Source organism: Lytechinus variegatus, chromosome 5 (genome assembly GCF_018143015.1).
Source record: "Lytechinus variegatus isolate NC3 chromosome 5, Lvar_3.0, whole genome shotgun sequence".
Classification (NCBI taxonomy): Eukaryota; Metazoa; Echinodermata; class Echinoidea; order Temnopleuroida; family Toxopneustidae; genus Lytechinus; species Lytechinus variegatus.
Window position 1 is genome coordinate 43,248,324 of NC_054744.1, and position 26,615 is coordinate 43,274,938.

Genomic DNA, 26,615 nt, shown 5'->3' on the forward strand with positions numbered 1-26,615 from the left:
ACCAAGGTCAAAGGTCAATGAACTTTGGCCGAATTGGGTGTATCTGTTGAATTCCCATCATAACTTTGAAAGTTTATGGATCTGATTCATGAAACTTGGACATAATAGTAATCAAGCATCACTGAACATTTTGTGCAAGTTTCAGGTCTCATGATTAAGGTCAAAGGTCATTTAGGGTCAATGAACTTTGGCCAAATCGGGGGTATCTGTTGAATTACCATCATAACTTTGAAAGTTTATTGGTCTAGTTCATTAAACTTGGACATTAGAGTAATCAAGTATCACTGAACATCCTGTGCGCGTTTCAGGTCACATGACCAAGGTCAAAGGTCAAAGAACTTTGGCCGAATTGGGTGTATCTGTTGAATTACCATCATAACTTTGAAAGTTTATGGATCTGATTCATGAAACTTGTACATAAGAGTAATCAAGTATCACTGAACATCCTGTTCGAGTTTCAGGTCACATGATCAAGGTCAAAGGTCAATGAACTTTGGCCATGTTGGGGTTTTTTGTTGAATAACCATCATATCTCTGTAAGTTTATTGGTCTAGTTCATAAAAAGTGGACATACATGTAAGAGTAACCATGTATCACTGAACATCTTGTGCGAGTTAGAGTAGTATTCAAAGTCAGCACTGCTGCTATATTGAACCGCGTGATGCAGGTGAGACGGCCAGAGGCATTCCACTTGTTTTATTGGAAAGCAGCACTGTTTTGACACTTTCAATTTGAATTATGTAATATTGGCGAGTCATAACTTAATTGTTTCAAAGTAAGGAGATGTTCCTGTCTGCAAATTAATAGATTTCTGATGAGATGCTTGAAAACAAAGTTGCATTATCTTTCCAATAATGTAAGCTGTCATAAGAGCTCAAAACACACCTAGTCCTCAAGCTCATTCTGTCTGCAATGGTTTGATATCTCAAATGCCATTATCCAAGGTCTCATTTGGGGAAGGGTCTTTTTTTTCTCTGACATTTTTAGAGGCAATAATGAGTGACAGTTTCTCTTTAACCAGCATGATATAAAATTGAAAATTTATCTATTACTCCTATTTATTTTCTAAGTTATAAGCATTTCTCATGCTTTCTTTCGTTTCCTAGAATTCTGCAGAAATGATTTATTGTTGTAAATGATCATCCTCAAATAGCTATCATTTTTAGTGTAATTTTCATAATTTTTTGCAAGTTGTTTCTTGATGATCCTCTCCTATGCCATTCCTTCATTAATCCAACACACATTGAACACTACCCACTAGATTCTTTCCTTGTTTTACTCTACTCCTTCCAAAATGTATATGACTGATTATAAGACATTCTATCTCATTCATCTTAGGGAGAATGTATGAGATTGAGCCCCTTTAATACAATTCATGTTGGGAACTATCTCAAGTTTTACTTATTTTATTCACCCCCAAATCAGGCCTTCTTATTGGAAGCATTCAGGGTGGGCTCCAATACATGTTTCCTTTCATTATCATTTTGAAGATACCATTATCTATTAACATTAACATTCAGCTTTTTTCCCCAAGCAAAGTGTCAGAGGAACAGTCTAAGCAATGTAAACTTTGGTTTTCCATTTATTACCATAAATGATCAGACACCACAAAATTGTATTCTCCTCATTATATTTGTTAGGCATTATGTTTTCAGTTTTATGAAGTAATTGTACATTTTTATTCATCTTTAATTGAGACATTTGACATTTTTCCCCATTTCATTTCCTTTGGGAGAGAATCGTGAAAGATGTTAACACATTGATTCTTCAACAAAGGTTTAATGCAATATTAATGTGGGAAACATTTTAGAATTGTTAACATAGAGATTTCTGTATATGAGTTATCCAAATTGCTACACTTACAGTTTGTGTTTCTTAGAATGTAGTCCTTTGATTTGGCTTTACCATATGAAATATGAATAATGGCTGTTGCTATACATGTAAGTGCCTTTTATTCTGTTACATGATTGAAAAAATGGAAATGTGAGTGATGAATGTTTCCTGATTATTTACTTCTGATCTGTATATAATTAATGAATCATGGTTTATTTCTTATCTGATTGTTATCACTCGCACGTATCCTCTTGTATATTTCCAAGTTTCAAGTGACACAGATATACATTGCAATTTGAATCACTTCCACTTTGCATTGTTGTTTTGGCAGTGCAGCATCTTTTTTAGAATTTTTTTGTACAATAGATTATTTATCATTCTCCAGTTGCCATGGAAACAGAGTTGACTTGGTTTCGTTTGACATATTTTTTTTCTTCATTATAAGGGGAAGTTCTGCGAATTTGTTCTTCATCTATACTCCTCTTGTAGGTGTGATATCTTATACATTGATTTTTGTTTGTAGATTGTTAGATGGAATATAAGACAAATAATTACCTTTTTATTCAGGCAATGATATGTAGATGTACTATCACTCCCTCTGTAAATGTTATGCATATCTGTATTCTGCTTCATTAGGGGAAGATAGCTATGTCCAACCGAGAGGCACAGATCATTTTGAAAGTGGTAGTTTGTCGCTTCATTAATGGTTATTTTCTTGTTGATTATTTAAACAATAAATGTTAAATTATGAAGTAAACAAGCAAGAAATACAACAAGAAATGGCACATCTTTTGTCATTTTACCTTCACTTAAAATATTATACCTATTTTCCTTTTCCTTTATCTTATTCAGTGTTCACAAAGCTGTGGTGGAGGATTCCGCACAAGGTATGTCAAGTGTTTAGATGGTTTGATGCAGCCTAGTACACAATGTGAACTAAGAGATAGACCAAGTTTGAGACAGTCATGTAACATACAACAGTGCAGCGTAGTAAGACCGAATGGTGAGTACAATATTAGTTTACTTTCTTATGATTTGTTATTCTTTGTATTGTTTGTATATTGCACATCGTCTCTGAAAACCAGCCATTGGCTGATCGGGGGCTTTTTACCGTGTTTAAGTGAAATGAATCAAATAAAATCAGATATTCACTGAAACATCAGTGAATTGAACCTTAAATATCTGCTACATACTTTCATATAACTTACTTTATTCATTTCATTTTATTGTTTTATTTTCTTTGATATTTTATCAACAATTTTACGAGTATACCTCTCACTATTATTTTTGCATTTTAACTTAGTTATTAAAAGTCTGTTTTTTGTACTGAAAGAGAAATGAGTTAGCCTTTTAAATGATTTTATTCATAGATTTTATCTTGTATGTTCCTTTTCAACTCCATTAGCAAGATATAATTGATTATTAAAGTGTTGCGCATTAATGAAGTTTTGTCAGGTGACTGCACTTTTCTTTCTAGATTCATATACTGTCTATCAGCTTTCAGGAAGGATTAAAACTTATTCCTGGGAATAATTATCGAAGGCCCTCCTCTTTGTCCAATATCAATTCTGTCCAAGAAGACAATGACATAGCAGAACTCTACACCTCACCTTGTACTTGTCAGAGCTTTCCCTTTCCTTTCCTGACATATCATTCATCATTTTATTGGGAAGTCTACCTGAAACGTGATCTGATCTTACTTTGGACAGTCCCTAGTTGGATCTAAAAAAAGGATGGCAGAAATTAAATTAAATTGCTTTGAAATTGTATAATCAGTAGTGCATGCATGAAGCTATCCATTATTCACCTGAGCTACATTGTAATCAGAACCACTTTTCAATTTTCTTCCTAACTCAACATTGTAATTTCTCCTCTGAAGAAAGGATATCGTGTGATTGATAATCATGGATTTTTTCTGTGGTGAAGGATCACAATTCCTTTATAATTAACAGTACTTTTCTAATTAAGAAAAATTTGTTATTTTGAGCAAGCTAAAGAACAGATTTCCTTTGTTATGCATATTAGTTATTTTTCTCCCTTAGTTTGTGATATCGTTTCTCTATCTTTATTGGATAAACCAAAACTTAACATAAGAATATTCAGAACACAATCATCCTTCTTTATGAGTGTGTAAAGCTTCTACTGGCACAAAAAATCCTAATTATCCATCACGACTGGACTATTTTATCATGCAGGTGGATGAAGAAGAAATTACCTTAAAAGGGGGCTTCATTGCACTTTTTGTTTTTTCCCTAAAGAGATATTTGTAACTTAGGTGATAGGATAAGGGGGTAGTACACTTTTCCTTTTGTCCATCTTGCATCTTGGTATCATGTGCATTTGTAGGAAAATGAGCTCAAATTTGTCATCCTCTTGAGAAATTGAAACTTTTAGCAGAAATGCTATTTAGATTCTTGAATAAGAAGAGTCATACTGATGCATCTCTATCATCACAATGTCTCATCATCGATGACTTTTCATCGCTAACTTGAGATTTAATCATCCTCAATTCCTTCTTTCTGGGCTTTTGGCGGAGGTGTGGGAAGAAGGACAAACGCAGGATATGCTCTAAGCCCTCCAGTAAAAGTTGGATTCACACTACAGTTCTAACTTGGGTTTAGATCACTCTCATCTTTTTAAGATCTTACTATATGAAATTGGATTATAAAGTTCTCAGTTGAAAGACTTAATTTAGAAAAAAAAATTATTTGGCAAAGTTTTTTGTTATCTTAAACATTGACCATATAAGCTGAAGGGCTCAAATATGAAAAAAAAAACCTTTAAAAGAACCCAAGCTCCTTGTCACCTGTAATGATGTTGCAACAATTAGCATCAAAACACAAGTTATTATTAGCCCTGTACAATTTTCACTGTGGTTTTTGTTTCTCCATGAAAATTACCCCTCATTCAAAAACTATATGGATCTCCTAAAACTTGCAATGTTCGAAATCCAAAAACTGTTACGTGGAAACATATCTTTCTTGAGTCTTGATCCCTGTCAATTATCTTCCAAACCAAACACCAAGGATTATGGGTAATGAGGAAAGTGTCAGATTTATACATGGCCATGTGATCGTTATCTGAGAGAGAAAGCAGACACAGACCAACTGGGAAGCTAAAAATACATTTGATCTTTCTTTATTCTTTTGTCTATCTCAGTGTATTTCCATCTATAAGGGATCTATACTTCCATCCATACAAAGAAAAAGAAGTTCCGGAAAAAAATGAATCAGTAGCCTTCCCTAATTGTTCATCTGAAATACAAGATTCATAGCGATTTCTTGACCAAAGTGGAAATTTAGAGTTCCTTACTAGTATTCAATTAAAACATCTCTTCCCTAGTTCCTTTCAACCCAGGTGTAGATAGTTACTTAATACACAGTGCACACATGCACTTTTTTTATGTTACATAAAGCGATGTATTGATTGATGATGACCGACAATGTACCAAATAAAAAGTCAAGGAGCTGGTTTTCTTTAATTTTAAATGTAGCATTGTATGCATATTCTGTCATCATCGCTTCTTTTTCTCAGGTCACTACACATGTCCAGTCCAGTGAAGGGTATCAGTTCTGTCTTTGGTGTCGAAAGACTCCAGATATTTGTCATCATTGCTTTATCCATCATTAAAAATCTTGTGAATTTTTCTTGAAATCTATACAGTTTCAGTGATTCAGGCTAATGATGTAGGCTTTAGCGGGACCTGCTTCAAGGAATGGAAGCCACATATTCACCAGAGATTTCGTTCATAATTGTTATTCTAACTGACAAACCCTTGGGAACAATATAGGAATTATGACTTAATTCTTGCGGCATGTACTTCCTTTTCCGTTCCACCCCATAACCCCCTTCCCTTCACCTTTCTTTTCATTGATGTTCCAGACGATCCTGGAGCAAATTAGCCATACCCTTGGGGTATCCTTCTTGGTGAATCATTGAAGATCAACAAGAGAAAGGATATCGGGAAGGGTGGGGTGGGTGAGTGTCTCTTCATCGGTGGGGTTTTTCACCTTGGAAAGAAGATGAGTCATTAATATCATAATTTGGCAGCTTTTGATCAAGAGGACATGTATCTTCTTCCTTGTCATCAGGAGTTGTCATTCCAAGCGCCAAGGATAGGAAGGGATCAAGATCATATCTTATGCATGCAAAAAGCAAAGGCATTGATGTAGACCGTCCTTATCAGCAAAGTAAACTGAGCTCTGCTGTCCACTTGTTGATCAATTTTCACAATTTTGATAAATAAATTTCAATCTTAAAACCATGTAACTGATAAATTTTATGTTACTTGCCTGGCTTGGAAAATCATAACTACTCATGAATTGATACAAAGTCATCCATTTTAGAAAAAGATTGTACAAAATATTTATGTCTTATTGCTTACATGTAGATTGATTTGCTGACATGCATTCAACTGCAAAAATTGTAGTGTGTTGGTTCAGTGTGTATTAATTCATGAATATTCATATAAAGCCTTGACCTCCTGACCAATACATTTTTAATGAAAATCAAATAGTATTTTTTTTTTACAGACAGACATTTATCTGTGTCATAGTGTTGGTATGGCATCACTTAATATTCTGAATCCTTTGTGTTTTAGAAACTGGGTGCATTTTGCTCATAATATAATTTCATAAACAAGCAAATTGAATTTCTAGGGTGGCACGCTATTATTGAAGCTATTCCAAGTCTTCAAGACAAATATTAATTTGATACAAGACACATTTCTTACAATATCTTGATAATTCACAAATCAAGACATATGATCATGAATGTCAGTCATAACCTACTACTCAAAACAAATCTCTAGTTTACCCAAACAAAGAACTTTATTATGCCATGAAAAACTGTTAATGTCTTCATTTGTTTGCCATCAGGATCTCAAGCACCTTGTTTTTAATGTTGACACCCTTCTATCTCTCCAGCCGATTTGCTCTATTAATAGTACAAGTATCACATTCTTTGATTTATTAAGTGATAGTGGTTTTATTAGGTGCAAATTACATTTATCAAGTATTGGTTCCCCCATTTTGTTGATAAGCCTCGGTTTCCTGATTTGTTTTTCAAATTTCAACCCTATGCCATCCCCTCCGCACCCTCTATGAGTTGGCTTGAATCCCAGTCCTCATGGAGAGACTAGTATGGAGGAGCACGCATTGCAAATAAGTCAAGATCAACCATAACAAGTCAAGGCTGTGATGGCCTTATTAAAATAAATTCAATGCTTTGGCCAGTTAAGTACCAAATATTTCAGCAGACTTTAACAGAAAATTAGGAAAGATAGTGAAATAGATTAAAAATATTTGAAATAAACTTTACCCAGATTGAAATTGAAATGTTATGAGAGCCTGTTTATTTTTCATTTTTTTCAAGATGTTTAGCAAGTTTTGCAGCCAAGTAATTAAAAGCATACCCCCTTAAGTGCCTTTGGAAATGAGATGGCATCAGTGTATTTCCATGACAACAATGTAATAGAGGATTGGAACAGATGATATTCTGAGGGCGATCACTCACCAGTGTATTTTTCCTCTAAGGGGGGGGGGGGCAGTGACCCTGCCTTTAGAACATACATATTAATGCAGTAATTGTGTAGGCCTACAATAAAGAGGACACTGTATTTTCTTCCATTGTCTTATTCACCTTTTGCAAATGTCAGTGAGCACGATGGCACATTCTTCCTGATATCTAGTGTGAAACCCTTTCAGAGATTCACTCCCTCCCCACGATCATGAATAAGTCCTGAATACACCCTTAGTAATTGCCAGTGATGTGTATAGCGTGCCTGGGTGACAGGGTTCATCTTTTATAACCAACTGTGAAATTTAGTCCAGCCTGTGAAATAATCTCTCTTATTTATGAATCCGGTTATGGTCATAAACCTCAATTTTCCTCAGTATTTTTTAAAATCATTTCTCTCAGCTGTGTCACAATTTTGGCAAGCTAAGGTTTTGATGTCTCTTTGGTGGGGGGAGGGGAGGGTATGATTTCATTGTGAATCATGTATAAAACTGAAACTTCATTATTACAGAGATTATGTAAATTCATGTTTTGCTTTAAGTTATATTCTCATACGTTTAACCGGATAGTATTCTGTAAAGTCGTTAGGTCTCAGTGAGAAGAGAAAGAATATAACCTTCTGTCACATCGTTCCATGCAAGCCTTGCATGTTACTTGGCTCTAACTATTTTTGCCACCCGCAGGTCGACTGTATTGACAGTGTCTTGCACGCAACTTATACGCAGAAGCACACGCAAGTCTGATTTGCATGCAGAAAAGTTGAGGACATGATTAAAACTTTGTTGTGGGTGAATTGCATGCAGTCACCCACAACTTAACCACAAGGCTTGCAAGGAAGTTTGTGACAGGGCCTTTAAAAAAATGTAATATTAGTTTTTCACTATATCTCTATTTCATTCTATCATGCTCATTCATATTCCTTAATTTTCTTTTGATGATTATGATGTTTATCAAAATTTTAAATTCACATGTTTTTATTTTCTTACAGCCTTGAATATGATCTGAGCAATTTTGAGTGGATCAAATTCATGTTACACCAATTATGAAATGAAAAACGATTCTTACATATATGATTATCTGTATTTAAAAATTACACTTTTTTTTCTTCCATGCAGTTCCGGCATCTTGTACTGATAGATTTTCATACTGTGATAAGATCCATCAAGCAAGGCTGTGTTCATACTCTTACTATCGACAGAGGTGCTGCTTGTCATGCTATCAACAAAACTGAAAATAAATTATTATATTTCATTCTCTCAACTCTCAAATCCTTTGATATGGAATTTTATATCTGAGAATAGAAGAATAAGAGTTTACATGTATTTAGTGCAGTTGCTCTGTAATATTATGGTGGCTGCAATGCTGCAAACAAATGAAGAAAAAACTTATGAGGACAACTCTTTACATCACTGCAAGTATTTGAATGAGGTTGGATGCTGAGGATTGAAATTAAAACTGCCTCATGATGTGAATTTCATTTTTATGCATTGCTGCAGCTTTTATTCTTGAAATAAATTGACAGTGTATATTTCAAAATGATGTATTTTTATCTCTTTAAAATATACTTGATCCAGGAAGTTGGAATATCATTTGAATATGCACACATAAAAATAGCATCCCAACTTTCACTGTAACTTTGGTCATGAATTAAAAAATGTTCAATAGCAAATCAAAATTGCAGTTTCATATATGATTTTGATGAAAAGTGAATAAAGAATGTGCCTTTTATCTATCGCTCTTATGCTACTTTAAAATGGTGCTTGTGGTTAACCCCTTGGATACTGGACCTTCATACATGTGGATTGGGTCTATAGAAAAAGTGTAATAAACATAATCTTCTAGTCTCCAACCGGTTAAGAGGGTGCTCTATGGTAAGATATTAATTTGAAGAGCTCTAATTGGGTTAGAGTTGTTTGTTCATGTTCTTAAATTCTATTTATATGAGCTATATGTACCTTGAGATTGTAGTAAGATGCATTAGGTTTTTTTTTTACCTGGATATACTATGCATGAGGCAGATAGCCCAGATATTGTTATCCTTTCTCACATGTATATTACCCTGTAAACCATGGTGCTCTTTAATCTTAAGATGTGTTTCTACCACTCTTCTTTTTCTCTTTCATACAGTAATAATGATTTGTACATGATTTATACAAAACAGTTCTTTTCATTATTATGAGTGGATTTTTAACTTTGTATATTCTCTCAGCAAAACAAAGTGTTGTGGCAAATATGACTATTCTTGTTAGGTGACACTTGGGCTTGTCATTAGCAATTAAACGTTATGCTTGGGGAAAACAGAATCTTACCACAAAGGAAATTATCATTATACAATGGTCCATTCTGTTTTTTTTTCTTTCTCTTTTGTTTCTTCATGAATAAAGCAGCATTATTCATTTGTTTTATCATTTTCTTTGATGATTTCTTCCCTTTATCAAAGGCATAGATGAATATGTCAGAGCCAGTTTTAACATGACTTTGGGTCTATGTAGTGAAGTGCTGCAGATAGTGACTCTTGAATTTATATTACAATTCATTCTACAAGTGTGATGGGGGTAATATAGCCTTCTATGGAATTGAATTTGATTCTGTATGAAATATAGGATAAATCTTATAAGATCAAACAGAATTTTATTTTATGTTTAAAAACATTTAATAAAATTACATTTGATTTTTGTAAATTTGTGGTTTTAATCTTGTGTAGCTTGATTAGTAGAGACGTCAAAACTTGTAGATCTATTTTTAGAATTTTGCTGCCAATTATTTAGTTTTTAAGTACATTTTCTTCTCTTTTTTCTCTGGGTTATATATTGTAAGATTTTATTCAGGTATGAGCCTGCATTAGGTTGTAAGTTATATTGCAATTTCTGTGTTATGCATTGTTTTGTCCAGTATGTTATTTATGTATGTATTATACAACATCAAAAGTGCACATTGAACATGTTTGATTATATTTCAAAGCCATTTGTTATTTCATTTTATTCTTTCCCAAATGACATCTATTGTGATTTCCTAATCCATTGCAGAATTATTTATTAGATTAAAAATCAGCAGCAATTATGTGATCTTTAGTCAATGGTGAAAAAGGGATTTCAAGTTCTTAAAGGAATTAAAAAGGAATTAATCTGTATTTTGCAGAATCCCCCCAAACCAATATATTTCTATAAAAAAAAGGTTTATCATGGTATTTGGTAATTAACCTGACTTGTAATAGAAACAATAAAATATTTATATTCAAATGAATTATATTTCAGACCTGTTTAAAGTATCTGATTAAAGATAATGTACATTAACCAATATACAGTGTGTCCCAGAAAAAATAAAATCAGGATTCCCACATTTTTTCCTTCAAAGACAAATTAATTATATTTCATTTACATCATCATACAATTCAATTATTACTCTACATTTTGATATCTATTATGTGACAAACACTTCACGCATTAATGAGCTAGAGTAGTTTAAAATTTTAAATTCAAAATTAGGAAGCATAGAAAATTTGGACAAGATTGGTTCGTGACCATCCTTATGCGACGATCGGCTCACTGGCATTTCTTTTGTAAACTTTAAATTTCTCTCAATGATCCCTGAAATGAGAGTGAATTCAGATTAACAAGTGACGTTCTGCGCAAATCTTTCCTGATAGGCCTCATTATTTATTGTTTGTCATCTGCCATGCATGAATGATTTGCTAAGCTGTTGGTCTCAAATTAAAGATGAGATTCCACTCTTAACCTGAGTAAAAACATGTTTAATAATTGTGAAATCTATCTCTGAAAATGGGTTTCCTTTTTGTGGGATGCACTGTATATGTAATTTATGAATCATTCAATATGTAGTAATATGAGGCCATTTTATGTGATAAATGATAACATTGTGTATGCTGATTAGTATTTCATGTTTGCTCATTTACATATCATTGTAAATATGGTTGTTTTGACCAGTAAAATGTATATTATATTCTTTAGCAAAATAAAATGCCTTTTTTGTTATTCTTAAAGATTTCTTTCCTTCCCCCATCAGAAATGACAGTCTTGATTATAATAATGGTGGTGATGATGATTTTGAAAGGGATGAAGATGATGATGACAATCTTGATGGTAATGATGACAATGATGATGTTCATGGTGGTGGTGATGGTGATGACGATGATGGTGATACAAACGGTGTTGATAATGATGATAATATCAGTCTTTTTATAGAACAAATTGCAGTCAAGTCTCTTGGCACATTGCAATTGGGAGAAAATTCAGAAGTTGGTATGAAAGAAGGAATAATTATCATTCATCATGATGAAAATGATCATGAAAATGATGATGGGGAAATTCAAAATGATGTTTATGAATGTAATGTCCTCTTAAAATGGAGAAAATATGCATAGTGATATCTGTTTCAATTTCAAAATTCATCATAGCCCAGCAAACTTGACTCTCATTCTGTATACACACTTGACATTAATCACAAAGTTACAATTGAATCTATCTTTAATACACAGCTCTTTTAAGGCATGCCCATGCATTATGTCATATCAAGGAATATCACATTTTCATGTGTACTATGCATATTTTTTTTCTCTGTACCACTTCAAGAAACCAGACATTTTGGGTGGAATGCATATATGAGTACTTAATGCTCTAATTCCATCACCTCATCATTCTTAAATTTCATGGAAAGTTGGAAAACATATAATTTAAACTGTTGTATACTTTGGGGCTATTTCTTCCGTAAGTTAGGCAGGTTTCTCTTTTTTTTTCAAAACGCATCAGGATACGTTTCATTTCAAGAGTTGGCACTCAATGTAAGATTTCCAAATTAAATCCATATGGTTGCTACTGTGAAAACATTGTTTGGGGTGATATCCAACCCACCCAATCCAACCTATATTTACTCCATACTTAGCAGAACAACCCCCCTCTCCCTCTTCCCCTCTTAGGATTTATATTTCATTGAGCTTTGCTGTGTCTTTTGCTGAATGAATTGTGTTAACATCTTATTTTCCTTTTCAGATGGGGTTTTACTTGCTTAATATAATAGTAATTCACCAGATGTAGCACCACTCAGCCTATCATGATTTTTTTTATGAATCAATTTTTATCCAACAATGTGCATAATAATAAGTAGAAGAATGGGGAAAAGACCATATTTGTATTATACTAAATGAAAGTTAGACCAACTGAGTACCGATAGTAGACCAAGTGGATTCAGGCAAATATAGCAAGGGAGTGGAGGGGTGATACATAGATTGTCAGACATAACAGGTGAGTGAAATGATTCTAACTGCTCTTGATTTAGATACCAGAATACAGTTGTCATAAAATCTAATAAGCAAATCTGGGTCATAGGATATAAGCTTCAAGTGAAAATGTGCTGTACCTTCTCATTCAGATATATGACATTGAATTGTTAAAGATCTCGCATCATTTATCTCCTTTATTCATTTGTTCATATTTCCCATGACTTATTTGAAAATTAGAGCACATGAAAAGGATCAGGTGTGCGGAGCATTAAAAAAAGATGGTGAAAAGGTTCTCTTATCAATTAAGAGGTTGGAGAAATGACAGTCTTCTCCAATGTTATATCCAACCTTGCATAAAGCTTTATAATCCAACAATGTAAATGTTGGTTCGAACCATTTGAAGTGGTAAATGCATCATTTAGAAAAGTTGTCTTTCCTCAAACCTTTTGCTTGTTGATTTAAAATTTAATTCTTTTGAGGTGTAATATTTTGATAACAATGTTCTTCATTAGCAAGCGAGAAGAATACTATATCATCACTTACCAACAACTATACACTATAAATGTGATTCTTAGGTGTTAGAAATACACTATGAGGTTTGAACAGAACACCAATGGGTGTTGAACTAACACCATAAATTCATCGCTGGTGTAAAATGTTTAGTGTAGTCCTCTCAGAACGACTGATGAAGTTTGAACACAACTGTTTGCAGTTGAGTGACACAATAAGACAAGATCTCAATAAACTCATTCCTTCAAACTAACTCATTCAGATTTCTTTTTTCTTTTTTTTAGAACAGAACAAAATCTTCACGTACAAAAAATCAGAAAAAAGACAATCAAGAAAAGAAAAATAAGCTTCTTGCTGTCAATTTGCATCTCCAAAAACATTAAAGTTTATTTCTGGGAATGAGTGTCTCTGCTGATATATCAGATTTTACCCATCAATCATTATCATACCCAAGGTTGATCACTATCTTAGTTATTTAGTCACAATAGACATGTTTGAAGGATAACCGACGATCGTGGGTCATTGACTGTGGTTGATCTTGTGACTGGCTCCAACATGATAATCCAATGGGCTTGCTGAAATATGATAATAAAATCATAACAAGAGACGCACCCTGGAAAGGAATAAGGTTTATGAAGTATGAACTGTCGGACTCAAACGTGGCAGAAATGCCGTCCTGGTAGTTTGCTTACAAACTATGATTTTTGTTTTCAATTATTTATTTCCAAATAAAAATCACAATATAAAAATATATGTATACAATAAGTCAACATTTAAACAGAGGAAATAGGGAAATTAGAAAAAACCCAAAGTAGAGTTTGTCAAGATAACCTCCCCCAAAGGAATTAGACAAAATTATAATTGACAAAGTAAGATATAAGAAACTTATTTGCCCACAATAAAACACAAAATCAAAAAGAAAAAAAAGAAGAAAAAAAAAAAGCTTGTAAAGCTTGAATTTAAGATAAGATTAAGTATTTAACATTCAAAATGATTGAAAACATAAATTCTCTACTTTCATTGATGCATATTAATCATGTTAATGATCTAGCTCATTGATCTTTATAAATTCTTAAAAATCATATTTTTATAATTTCAGGATATTAAAAAATTCACTATTCAAATGAATACTTACTATATCTGAAATACTGGAGCAAAGGAAAAAATATCAAATTGTGACATCAATGACATGGAATCATGACATAAAAACATACAGATTAATAAAAATTAATTTAATCACGTGAATCACGATCTTTATCTAATAGAGCCCCATTTCCTCCCAAATAACCATAAATATCCCAACATCATCAAGTAAAACCATCCCCTTTCCGGAAACAAAGCAATATATATATATATAGCAATCACTTACATTGTTCATCAAGTTCTAATGAAAGTAATAGGTATTGTGCATTCCTCCAAATCGTAGACATGAGGGGGTTTTTAAATGGTCTTACTTTCGACTAATTCAATTTCCTGCCAATTTCTCAATTGTTCCAGACACACAATTATCCACTTCACACTTCAATCCCCCTTTTTGGCAGATTTCCTGATTTTTTCATCTCGATTGCAACACCTTGAACATTCTTAAAGAAGCAGTCAGGCATTTAGCTTTATATTTTATTGCCAAATCAAGATGGAATTCCAATTAGCATGTGAATAAACTTTTATATGAAGTGTAGCCGATACTTCCTGCTCATACATGTATCTACATCTTTTAACATTTTAATAAGCTAATATTTTACATGCACATGTATACTGAAGTAATACAAAAGAAATGCAAGCCCTTCTCTTATTTTAATGAAAAATTTCTGAAAATGCCCCAAACTGTTATTTCTCATTAATACTTTGAGCAGTCTTTTAATTAGAATCTTCTTTTCTTCCCTCCACTGCATCTCCTACTTCCTCTCTCTCCCTTTCACTCTGCCCCCCCCCCCTCTCACCTCCCACTTACTATTATTCTCTTCCTCTCTATCTACCCTTCTTTCTTTTGTTAATCTTCCTTTCTGTTCTCATTTTCTAAATGTTCCTTCATCCCTTCATGCTCTATCACTCTTGGGTACTTTACTGTACATGTCTTTAAGGCAGGATAGCTACCACATGTACCTAATCATTACATTACTCATGTCTAGGGTAGTTGAGTTTAAGCCATGGTAATAATGTGCTGTTCATAGCCTGAAAAGTCTTAACATAAATTAAACCACAGTAAATCATAATTTTCATCAATTCATCATGGCTGATACATGACTGGAATACTCCCCAGGGAGTGGAGGATGTGCGCACGTTGTGTGCGGGATGACTGATCAAATCCGATGACCGGGGTAATAATATATTTGTAAAGCGCTTAGACACGTCGTTCCGATGTATTAAGCGTGATATAAAAGCAGATTATTACTATTATTACATTACACAAATTAGTACAGAATAAGTTGACATGGAGTTAAGAAAAATACAAATTCTGAAAAAATGATTAGCTTGCTAAAAGATTTTATTGAGACTACATTAGATATTCAGCACACTTACAAAACAGACATTGCTGCTGCTTTAATATCAAGGTGAAAGACAAATCTTTTCAAGGCTTTGTAAATGGAATAAAAATCAAGGTGAAAATATAATGTTCAAGGCATTGTTACATACAAGTACTTTATATCTTCCTTCTTTCTCCTCCTGCTCCTTTTCATTTTTCCTGCTGTTTTTTCAGCAGGAAAAAAACTGTAATATTTAAAGTGATTGTTTAACATTGGTTTGACTTTAAAAAATCTGAGCTAGAAGGTCACACTTGTCACCTGTGTCTGTGATATGTTACAAAAATGAAGCCCAGAAAAAATTGCGTTCGAAAATAATTATTTAGTGCTTCAAAAATTGAAATATAAAGTGACCGGAAACACCATCTTAATTTCATCCCATACACTTATGTGTACTATTTAGGCGTCTATAAGACACCTATTTACAAAATCGGGGTTTGCCTTGTAGTTTTAGCTTTTCATTCTCAATAATGGTTGTTTTCAGGGTTTATTACTTCTAATACATGCACTTGTACACATGTTTCATCTTAGTTTGAGAATTTTTTAAATCGGCAGCTCACAAAGTTAAACAATACCTACTAAAACGCCAAACGCTTGTCTGAAAAAAAAATCTGGTAAGTATATATTTTTTAAGTTTGGTTTTTCATCATATCAAAATAAATTACACTGGGTACTCATTCACCAAATACTAGTAGTAATAATCTACATGTAGGTTTTGAATCTATTTTAGTCCCCAAATACGGTGGTGGCAAGATACAGAAACCTTACAACTTTGGTATGTAAATACAAAATAGTTGAACTCAGCAGTAAAAACTCCCCCCCCCAAAAAAAAAAACATATATAATAAAAATGAAATAAATAATCATGTTATGAAAGGAGGAAAACAAATTATTTATGAATATTAAAGTGTAAATGCATCAAATCCAATCACCATATATCAACATCCAGAAAATAAACAATGTATATGATATTGCTAATTTATTGAACATTGCTTTCCTAAGAAGCATTGACCTTTTGTAACTCGAAAATACTACCCTTCTTTTCCTTCCACAATTTTTATATTCATGATTTTGTAATACTTCATTACTTACCAACTCCAGATACCCATAAGTCCTTCTTTATTGTTACCAATACTTTCATGTACTCTATTTTAATTACTGAATTAGAAACATGATCAACCTTTACAGTGAATTTACCGTTTGGCATACAATGATTTTAAGGAATAGACCAATGTTGATCTAGCGCAGCACAGTGGCTGCAGGGCAAAAATAGGGCAAAATTAATTTTCAAAGTATTTCTACTTTAGATAATAAATGGATTCTTATTTCAAACCAATTACTATTTTTCTATTCAATTGCTTGTACTTAAATATAGAATATTGACATATGATGGAATATTTCACACATGCTGTATATTATGATAGGCAAGGTTGTATATAAACAACTGAAAACAAAGCTTTACTTCAGGCAATGTAAAAAGCAAACGATTCGAGAGAAATACATAATCATTCCCGAAATCAATACATATTGAATGATTCTAGGCACACAATATTCATATTTTTTAGTAACGACAAAATAAAACGCACATGATATCTTTGATCAAACAATTATGCTGAAATAATAATTTTTCTAAAGGTGTTGATGAATAAAGAAGCACATGGTGCACTGCAACATAAACAAAACACACATGGGAGAGAGAAGCGTACTTGAACAATCACACTCATAACATAACAGAATGTTTGGAAAAGTAATTAATTGCTATATCATAGAATACAAGTATGAGTGTGATTCTCCTCGGGGGAATTTCACGAGGTGTCTTATAACAGTCGTGAGTGAAAACCAGTGAGAAACAGCTTCATGAAATGCTCTCCTGGGTGGTGTTTCATAAAGCTGTTCGTAAAGTTACGCATGACTTTACGAATGACTGGAACATGTTCTTATACATGTACATAAGTCAGCTACATAGGGATATATCATATAGCACAAGAAATGGTCACCAGTCGTGCGTAAAGTCAATCGTATCTTACGAAAAGCTTTATGAAACACCCACCTGTTTGATATTTAGATAGGGATAGGTCTAGGGCATCCCACAGTGTAACCTCTACTCTCTTCATGAGTCGTGATGCTGACAGGTACATCATTGATCGTCAGTGATAACAGACAACCATTGAAGGGTGTTCTGATGATTCCAGGAACAAGAGGAATGTTAGCAGCATCTAAGAATTAAAAACAATATATATATAAACAAATATAATGAATAGTACTATCAAAGCTCATCCAATGTTGCTGGACTGCAATCTATTCCAGACTGCATGAATTATTTTACTATCTACAGGAAAACAAAACATGGAAAATATATATATATTGAAAAGCTTGTCTGAGTAGCCATGTTTTCAGTGAGATTTTGAAGGTGCTATTAAGAGAGGAAATATTATGGATGTTTTGTGGGCATCTATTTCATAAGAATGGTCCAGCATATGAGAATTAGACGCTTAAGCTAATACAGAATCCCCTACTTTAATTGAGCACATATTTGACTAGGGTAGCTGGGGCCAGAGAACCAGGCAACATGTTTTTAGACTTCACATTGTTAGAGTGTGAGCACATTACATTCTTAATACATGCTTTCAGCTTTTCTTATAGCTGACATGTTTTCTGATATGATTTTTTATTATCTCTTTACCGAGGGCTGGGTTTGGACATTTTCTTCTTAGTGGTACATTTCAAATGTGTGGTTACCAGTTAATATCATACATCAAAATATTAACATGAAATGAGTATTGATCCATCTTCACTGGCTACTTACCAGAGATTCCCCCAATGTAGAGTGGTGTATCGTTGATGACTGCAAAGGTGTCACTACTGACCGGTAGACTGTCCGTTGGATTATCATCAATGGTCATCTCAATCAAACCCCTACGAACAGCCAATGTGATGGTGTGGGGGTTATCATCGCAGACACTGGTCATCTGAGTGGACCAGAGTATAACAGACGATGGGGTTCCGAGACCAACTACTGCTCTGGCCTGATGAAGGAAATAATAAAGGTATATACATTGTCAAAGTTAAGGTGGAATACTACATGTATATCTTAGTTCATATACAGAGTATTTTCAAAATAACTGCCATTTGTGCATTGCATTACAGAATTAAATCGTAAAATTAAAAAAACATTCTTAAAAGTAATCTGTGTGAAAAGCAGTAATTTCAATTTTCTGCAAAATACATGTGTGCAATACAATACTAGATATTTTTTTTAATTTTTTGATCAATCTTACAGTATTTTTTTAAAGGGGAATCCACCCCAAATTAAAACTTGTTTTTATAAGGAATAGAAAAATCTGACAAGTTGATAGGTGTTTGATCAATATTGGACAAACCACAAGAAAGTTATGAATTTTTAAAAGTTGTATATATTGGTAATCACTATACACATGGAGACTTCAAATTGGCCACATATGGGATGTCATAGTGATGTAGGGCAAGGACTACTCTTTCAAGTACTCCAATACATATTATGGCTAAAATGAAACAAAAGAAAATCTATTGCTCATGACTTACCGTTCCATCCACTATCTCCAAAGTGATGAAATTTTGAAGGTCAGCTGAAAGGGCAAGTAACAATGAATTTTCATCGGTGGTTGATATGGTCATTGAAACTGACCAAGGACTGACCAATGTATATGAAGACCCTATAAAACAAGAAAAAATCATCAGAATAATATATTCATGCAGGAATGATGTACTGCATAGCAAATACATGAGGGCAATTCACCCTCATGACAGACCAAATTGCCCCTAAAAATCCCAAAATTGCATTCTTTGTAGTGACTATCTTTTTACGAGTCACCCCAAGATCTACTACAGACATTGTTTAACAATGTTTAGAATATCAATATTCTATCAATATTATATTTATTATTTATTTTTCATTATTATGATTTCTATGATTATTATCAAATATAGATCTGTGCACTTACGTAGCAGGAGCCATCCACTGCCATCAAAATGACTTCCAGGACCGATTGGGTTAAAACGGCATTCGGTGATGTTTGCAGAATCGCTGCCTGGAGAACTGTTGACATGAACGATGAGCAAATAATATTTACAAATTGGACTACATGCATATCAAAGTTGAAATATCTATCAAGTATGCTAATTTATGGGATTATATGGGTTGTTATATATCCCCTTCACCGTTTTATTGTATTCTGAATATCTGTTTTAACTCCAGACAAAACAATCATAATTCTTTCAGTAAAACTTATGTGCATGATGCGCTTCTTCCAGTCTTTACCAAAAGAAATCAAATTGCTTGACAAATCAGAAAAGAAACATTTTTTCCAGCATGGACAGATAGATGGATCCAGGATCCAATTTCTAGTCTAAAACTAAATTACAGGACCAGAATAATTTCATACTATAACTTACTTGAGCGGTATTTGTACCCGAGATGAGGACTCTGTACTGATATTCAATTGTCGAATACAGCCATTGAAACTCCCCAGCTGTTGAGAAAAGCATAGATTTTGATGTAATATTAAGCTTGCATGTATATATATACATGTATGTAGATGATATGAATTTATACCATGCTTTACAAATTATAAAAAACACAGAGCATGAATCAGAGAAATGTGACATGAAACCTACTGGAATATTAAGAACAAACATTCTAGAACTTTATAAGGAATATCAATTTTACTCATCCAAAAATAATGAGCTGCCTAATAACTGAAACTGTAAAAAGACATAGTCTCAGTCTTTATCTCTGATTTGGTCTTCTCCATTTATATCTGGTTCCAGTTTCCTTGATACATGTACTTCTTCCTCTCCTTTCTAACTACTATCCTCCCAGGTTGTAGGGAAAAATGGGGGTCACAGGTGATGTGCCCATAGGTGATGTAACCAGAAATGTAATATAAAAATAGCAATTGAAAAATAAATGAAAAAGAGCCTGCATAATTTTCTCACTAGTTTTTAAATTAATAAGCTATAAAAATTGAGCATTTTTCAGCGTTGAAGTGTGGAAATTTATGTAAAGGTTACATGAACCTGGTGAAAAACTCATTTGTTCTACAATTAAATACTCTTTTTTTTTCTTCATAAATCACCTTTTATTGATAAAGAAGGGAAACAGCTATAACAATAAGCCCAGATTATTTGTTCTAAAAGAACATGATACAGGGCAACAGAACATAAATACAGTACAGTAATTTACATAAACAAACATAAAACAGAGATAACATGCACATATCAAACAGGTCTAAAGTCCATCACAAGTGGAATGCCTCTGGCCATCTCACCTGCATCACGCAGTTCAATATAGCAGCAGTGCGGACTTTGCATACTACTCTAACTCGCACAAGATGTTCAGTGATACATGGTTACTCTTATGTCCACTTTTTATGAACTAGACCAATAAACTTACAGAGATATGATGGTTATTCAACAAAAAACCCCAACATGGCCAAAGTTCATTGACCTTACATGACCTTTGACCTTGATCATGTGACCTGAAACTCGAACAGGATGTTCAGTGATACTTGATTACTCTTATGTACAAGTTTCATGAATCAGATCCATAAACTTTCAAAGTTATTATGGTAATTCAACAGATACACCCAATTCGGCCAAAGTTCATTGACCTTTGACCTTGGTCATGTGACCTGAAACGTGCACAGGATGTTCAGTGATACTTGATTACTCTAATGTCCAAGTTTAATGAACTAGACCAATAAACTTTCAAAGTTATGATGGTAAATCAACAGATACCCCCGATTCGGCCAAAGTTCATTGACCCTAAATGACCTTTGACCTTAATCATGAGACCTGAAACTTGCACAAAAATTTTCAGTGATGCTTGATTACTATTATGTCCAAGTTTCATGAATCAGATCCATAAACTTTCAAAGTTATGATGGGAATTCAACAGATATCCCCAATTCGGCCAAAGTTCATTGACCCTAAATGACCTTTGACCTTGGTCATGTGACGTGAAACTCATGCAGGATGTTAAGTGATACTTGATTGACCTTATGTCTAAGTTTCATGAACTAGGTCCATATATTTTCTAAGTTATGATGACATTTCAAAAACTTAACTTCGGGTTAAGATTTCGAGGTTGATTCCTCCAACATGGTCTAAGTTCATTGACCCTAAATGACCTTTGACCTTGGTCATGTGACATGAAACTCTAATAGGATGTTCAGTAATACTTGATTAACCTTATGGCCAAGTTGTATTTACTAGCTCCATATACTTTTTAAGTTATGACGTCATTTCAAAAACTTAACCTCAGGTTAAGATTTGATGTTGACGCCGCCGCCGTCGCCGTCGGAAAAGCGGCGCCTATAGTCTCACTTTGCTTCGCAGGTGAGACAAAAACTGTCCCATCATACACAACTGATCTGGGAGAACACAATCATGTGAAAAATACAACTTTTAAACAAATCGTGAAAATAGTCATCAGCAAACTGGCAACTTTTGATTGAAATGGAGGAAGAAAAGATATTGTTGACTCACAGTACGGTTGAGTGGATATGACCCTTGTCTGACCTGTGGTCCAAGACCACCAATGTAAAGTGATGTCCCTACTTCAAGTCTAGATGAGTTATTAATGAGGCCATTGTCTAGACCATTATAGTCCTTGGACTCTGGAACAAAGAGTACAACGAATCCATTGATCTTCAGAATGGTTGCCTGGAAAGAGATAGTGAAAACAAATTATATTCATTTTCATATGATTTTTTATCATTTTGAATTGTAAAATATTTCAATTCTTATATTCATATTGTGACTACTCCTATATCTACATGTATAACGACATTTCTTCATATACACATAACTTTAAAAATGAAATAATTGAGATTATTCATACTGACAAAGAGAAGTAAAATTGTGCTTACTACATTATTACTTCAATGGTTTGTATACAGGTCATGGAGAACATAAATGATAAACTGCTTTTTAAACTGTGTTTGGAAGTTTGATTTTTATTTGTGGATTGAACTTTATCAATCTTTTAAACTATGAACCTTCTAGTTACATAATAATTACACACCAATCTTTTCACTTCTAGGACACTAAAAGGGATATTAATACCACAGCACTGTTTAATGGCAAGATGGATGAGTTGGAAAATGAATACAAATATCAGTATGCTTCTTTGCTTCAATTTGTTGTTACGCTTTGTTGCTATCTTCTGTTATTATGCTTTGTCGCTAAAGTTTACTGCTATAGCTCGTTGCTATAGTTTATTGCTATAGCTCGTTGCTATAGTTTGTTGCACAACGTTCAACAAGCCCTTACCGTTCTCCACTGAGCATCATTGTATTGGAAGGCTGAAGTCAGATGTTTATAAACCCTGCTTTGATCAAAGATGAACAGATTGAGGTAACCATTCTGCATGACCAAGGCCATAAACTGATTGGGTCGACTGTAATCATTGGCTACATACAGCAGGATACCGTTGGAAGACAGGGCACGGAATTCAAATTCAATGATAAACCTGTCAAGGGTCAAAAGTCAATAGTAAAACAATCGTTGAAACAATATCGAGGCGATATACCAAAAACAGGTACATAAATGATACAGGAATGATAACAACTGTCTTGCTGAAAGAATGCTTATGGGATGGTATAAAATAGTGAATAAATCGTAAAAGGTGGTAGTTTCATTGAATGCAAACACATAAATGAATGGTAAAAGATTGCTGAAATTATAAGATTTTTAGTTAGATTTATTGCTGAATGAATATCAAAATGTAAGTAAGAGGTAAGGAAATAGATACTAGAAAACTTGTAAAGTGATTGCCGCATATTGATAACAAAAGACTGGTAAAATAACTAATAAAAATACTAATGTGATGTAAAATATTACATTTTTCAAATCACTAATCTAGTTAGATTGAACGGTTTATCTTAAACAAATGCTTCCAACTGATTTAAAATCAATCTATTAAAATTAAAGGGAGGAAGATGATAATCTACCAAATATTAGCAATTACTACTCTTCAAAGAGATTCATCTTCAAAACTGAAACAAAACAATAAGTCTGTACTCTGTGAAAAAGGCAGCTAAAGCTCATGAATGGACTCACTTTGATTCAAAATATTTTCTCTGCTCACTGTTCAGGGCAATACCAAGATAGCTCTCCCTCGTCAATCCAAACCTGACTACCCCCTCTGATGGGGGGTATGTTATCACCTGGATGGGGCTAGCACACGCCCCTGGTAGACCATCATCTGTGGGTGGAGGTGGGGTAGAGTAGGGGAGTGGTGGTAGGGTCATGACCTCTGGCTGCACCCCTGTCAGGGTGACTCCCAGGGACCCAAGGACAGTGTTGGGATCGTTGAAGTGGGGTGAGCTATTGAGAGAACACAATCATTCAGAAAATTTCACTTCAATTGATATTTTAAGTAATTTAGGAATTCAATTTTAAAATAAATGTTTACAGGATATAAAAATAAGAAGTATCAAATACCCCAAAATACACAGATAGCTTTGTGCATAGAGAGAACATAATTGAAGATATTGTCAAATTTCTGAAGAGAAAATAATAAAGATGAAATTTACAGAAAATCCACTGATAGAGGGTAGGGGAGCACTAAATGTTTTGACTTGATCTTTCATGCCACTATTACTCCACAGACAGAAGAAACAGAGATAATATTGTATAGTGGTTTGATCACTTGACTCTCCATCATAAGGTCAAGAATTCAAATTCAAATCCAACCACAGCATTCACATCCTTTAATCAATCTTTGTCACATTGCACCAAGCACTTATTCATCGTAAAAGAGACAAAATTTTCATCCAGTTGAGAAATAACTAAAGCAATTTGTACAATTTTTTTCATAACTGTAAAAAGAAAATAATTTTATGTCCATGCAGTTGATAAAACGAGAAGCATTGACAAGAATACCATCAAAGAAAATAAATTGGTAGACCAGAACAAATTCCTCTGACGGTTCAATATTCAAAAGAATAATATTCCACTTCTGAATGTTTTGTTATTTTGAGCATTCCTAGGAATAGAAAAGAGCATGTAATTAAGGTAACTATAATGTAAATAAACTCACACGTCATTAATGAGAAGGTCAACAATGTCGCCCTCTAGAGACTGACGGACAGGGAAGTCTCCACCAATCAGGCCAGGGATGTTCGCTGATAAACCTCCAATGAATAGGAGGCCCTCTATGTCGATGCTTGGAGAAGTAAGCTGTACAGCTCCGTATATCATTGGTAGATCGTTCACCTTCAATGATGCACTGAGTGAATGCAGAGATATAATGATAATAATCATAATAACAATAATAATAAAGCCCAGATACTTTATGAATATATTCTACTATGCTGACTACAATATTATAATACCATCTCCTTGATTACTAACAACTTAGAAACAAACCTTCCTCAAACATCTAGAAACAAGAGAGACTTTAGTTTGAGGAAAGCACACAAGGCATATGACCAAAGTGAATGTCAAAGGCTTGCTGCCCAATCTACTCAATACTACAGGAGTAGTCTAAGTAAGTGTTGTGTTATTATTGAAAAGGCATAAATCTACTAAAACATAATTTCAAATGACTTCTTAAGTAATAATAATGATAATCATACCAAGGTCCTTTACCCCTTGAAATGTCACAGTGCGACAAATAATAAAGTAAGGCTATATGACAGAGCTATATCAAACTGCTGAAAGATAATTGTAACTTACGTAAGTCCATTGAAAGAGATGGCGATATCTTGCCACTGGCCTGTATTGAGTTTAAGTCCTCTTGTCTGCATTGGATCTGATAAACGACCACCAAGATTGTACTGAACAAATACGTTTCCATGGTACAGGGTGACATAAACTAGCTTGTTCTGAAAGATCAATATACATGAAAAATACCATGTTTAGAAGAGCAGCAGCAGCAGCTAAAGTTGGTAAAACAGAGGCTCAAGATAAGGTCCAATTGTAGTAACAGTCCAAAAATGAATGATTACAGGAACCAGCAAAGTGACCTGCAGAACCCCATTGACATGAATTTAATCCATTTTTGGTGTCACCTTTAAGTGCAACGGTTCATGTTGGATGGTTCATGTGCGATGTTACGAAGCGTTGCTTGTTAAGCCTTCTACTTGCCTTCATACAACAAGCTTCCTAGTCATGAAATACAAACTGGCTGACATATATACATAAATTAAGAGAATATGAAAGTTAAAATAAGATGACAATAAATGCTACTTACAAAGCTGACTGTATCATAGCCATACACGAGTAAACCATGTGGTTGAGTAGTCTTGAATCGAAGCTGAATCGTTTCTATTCCTTGTGGGATGATGGAAGTACTTAACGACATGTAAGCAAAATCACCAGCAAAACCAATACCTCGTACAACCTATGGATTATAAAGGAGAATGTGGATTACTTCTCATCACTGACACTCCCCAGGGAGTGAAGAATGTATAGGCAAGCCTGATAGATTTTAGTGACTGGGATACTCATCACAAAATCCAGTCATTAGTAAACTTTCCTGTTAGCTAAAATAAATGGCTGGTCACATGATAGATTTTAGCCAATCACTTGATTAGGATCCATATGAACAACATGTCATAATATCTAAAAGCTTGTTATTGATTATAAGTTTGCAAAAACAGGGTTTAGACTCACCTCTTCAGGGTATCCATTGAATGAGATTCCTTTGAAAGGAAAGGAAGATGTATTGGTAATCTCTCTAGGAACTAACTCAACGGAAGCACCATTAGACAAGGAAAGGTGACGCAGGTTTCCTGCGAAACTTAGTCTGGTTGGGCCACGTCTGAAAAGATGATACACAAAATAATGTCCAGAACATAGTAAGAATTTATGCCTCAAAGCATTTGAACAACAAAAACTACAGTGTATTATGTGATTGGCAACGGATGTGTTAAAGCTAACCATGTTTACTTTAACTTAAAATGAAAAAAAATTGGTTATACATTTTGATCTTGTTTATTTGTAGTTTGTGAT

General features: G+C 33.8%; 2 protein-coding genes across 2 annotated transcripts in view; one reads left to right on the forward strand and one right to left on the reverse strand.

The window, feature by feature from the left end:
* Positions 1-11,310, forward strand: part of LOC121415468 (mucin-5AC-like) — a 92,838-nt gene extending 81,528 nt beyond the window's left edge. The window contains exons 11-12 of the mRNA XM_041608670.1: positions 2,686-2,836; positions 8,466-11,310. Coding sequence (XP_041464604.1) covers positions 2,686-2,836; positions 8,466-8,581 — 267 coding nt within the window. The 3' untranslated portion in view covers positions 8,582-11,310. The remainder of the gene's footprint in view (positions 1-2,685; positions 2,837-8,465) is intronic.
* A 6,281-nt stretch (positions 11,311-17,591) lies between these two features.
* LOC121416226 (laminin subunit beta-1-like) overlaps positions 17,592-26,615 on the reverse strand; it is a 42,878-nt gene continuing 33,854 nt past the window's right edge. The window contains exons 38-49 of the mRNA XM_041609731.1: positions 26,277-26,424; positions 25,855-26,004; positions 25,338-25,486; positions 24,700-24,888; positions 23,718-23,984; positions 22,929-23,127; positions 22,143-22,319; positions 20,049-20,125; positions 19,598-19,692; positions 19,179-19,309; positions 18,424-18,643; positions 17,592-17,833 (exon numbers count right to left, since the gene is read on the reverse strand). Of these exons, the coding sequence (XP_041465665.1) occupies positions 17,679-17,833; positions 18,424-18,643; positions 19,179-19,309; positions 19,598-19,692; positions 20,049-20,125; positions 22,143-22,319; positions 22,929-23,127; positions 23,718-23,984; positions 24,700-24,888; positions 25,338-25,486; positions 25,855-26,004; positions 26,277-26,424 (1,957 nt within the window). The 3' untranslated portion in view covers positions 17,592-17,678. The remainder of the gene's footprint in view (positions 17,834-18,423; positions 18,644-19,178; positions 19,310-19,597; positions 19,693-20,048; positions 20,126-22,142; positions 22,320-22,928; positions 23,128-23,717; positions 23,985-24,699; positions 24,889-25,337; positions 25,487-25,854; positions 26,005-26,276; positions 26,425-26,615) is intronic.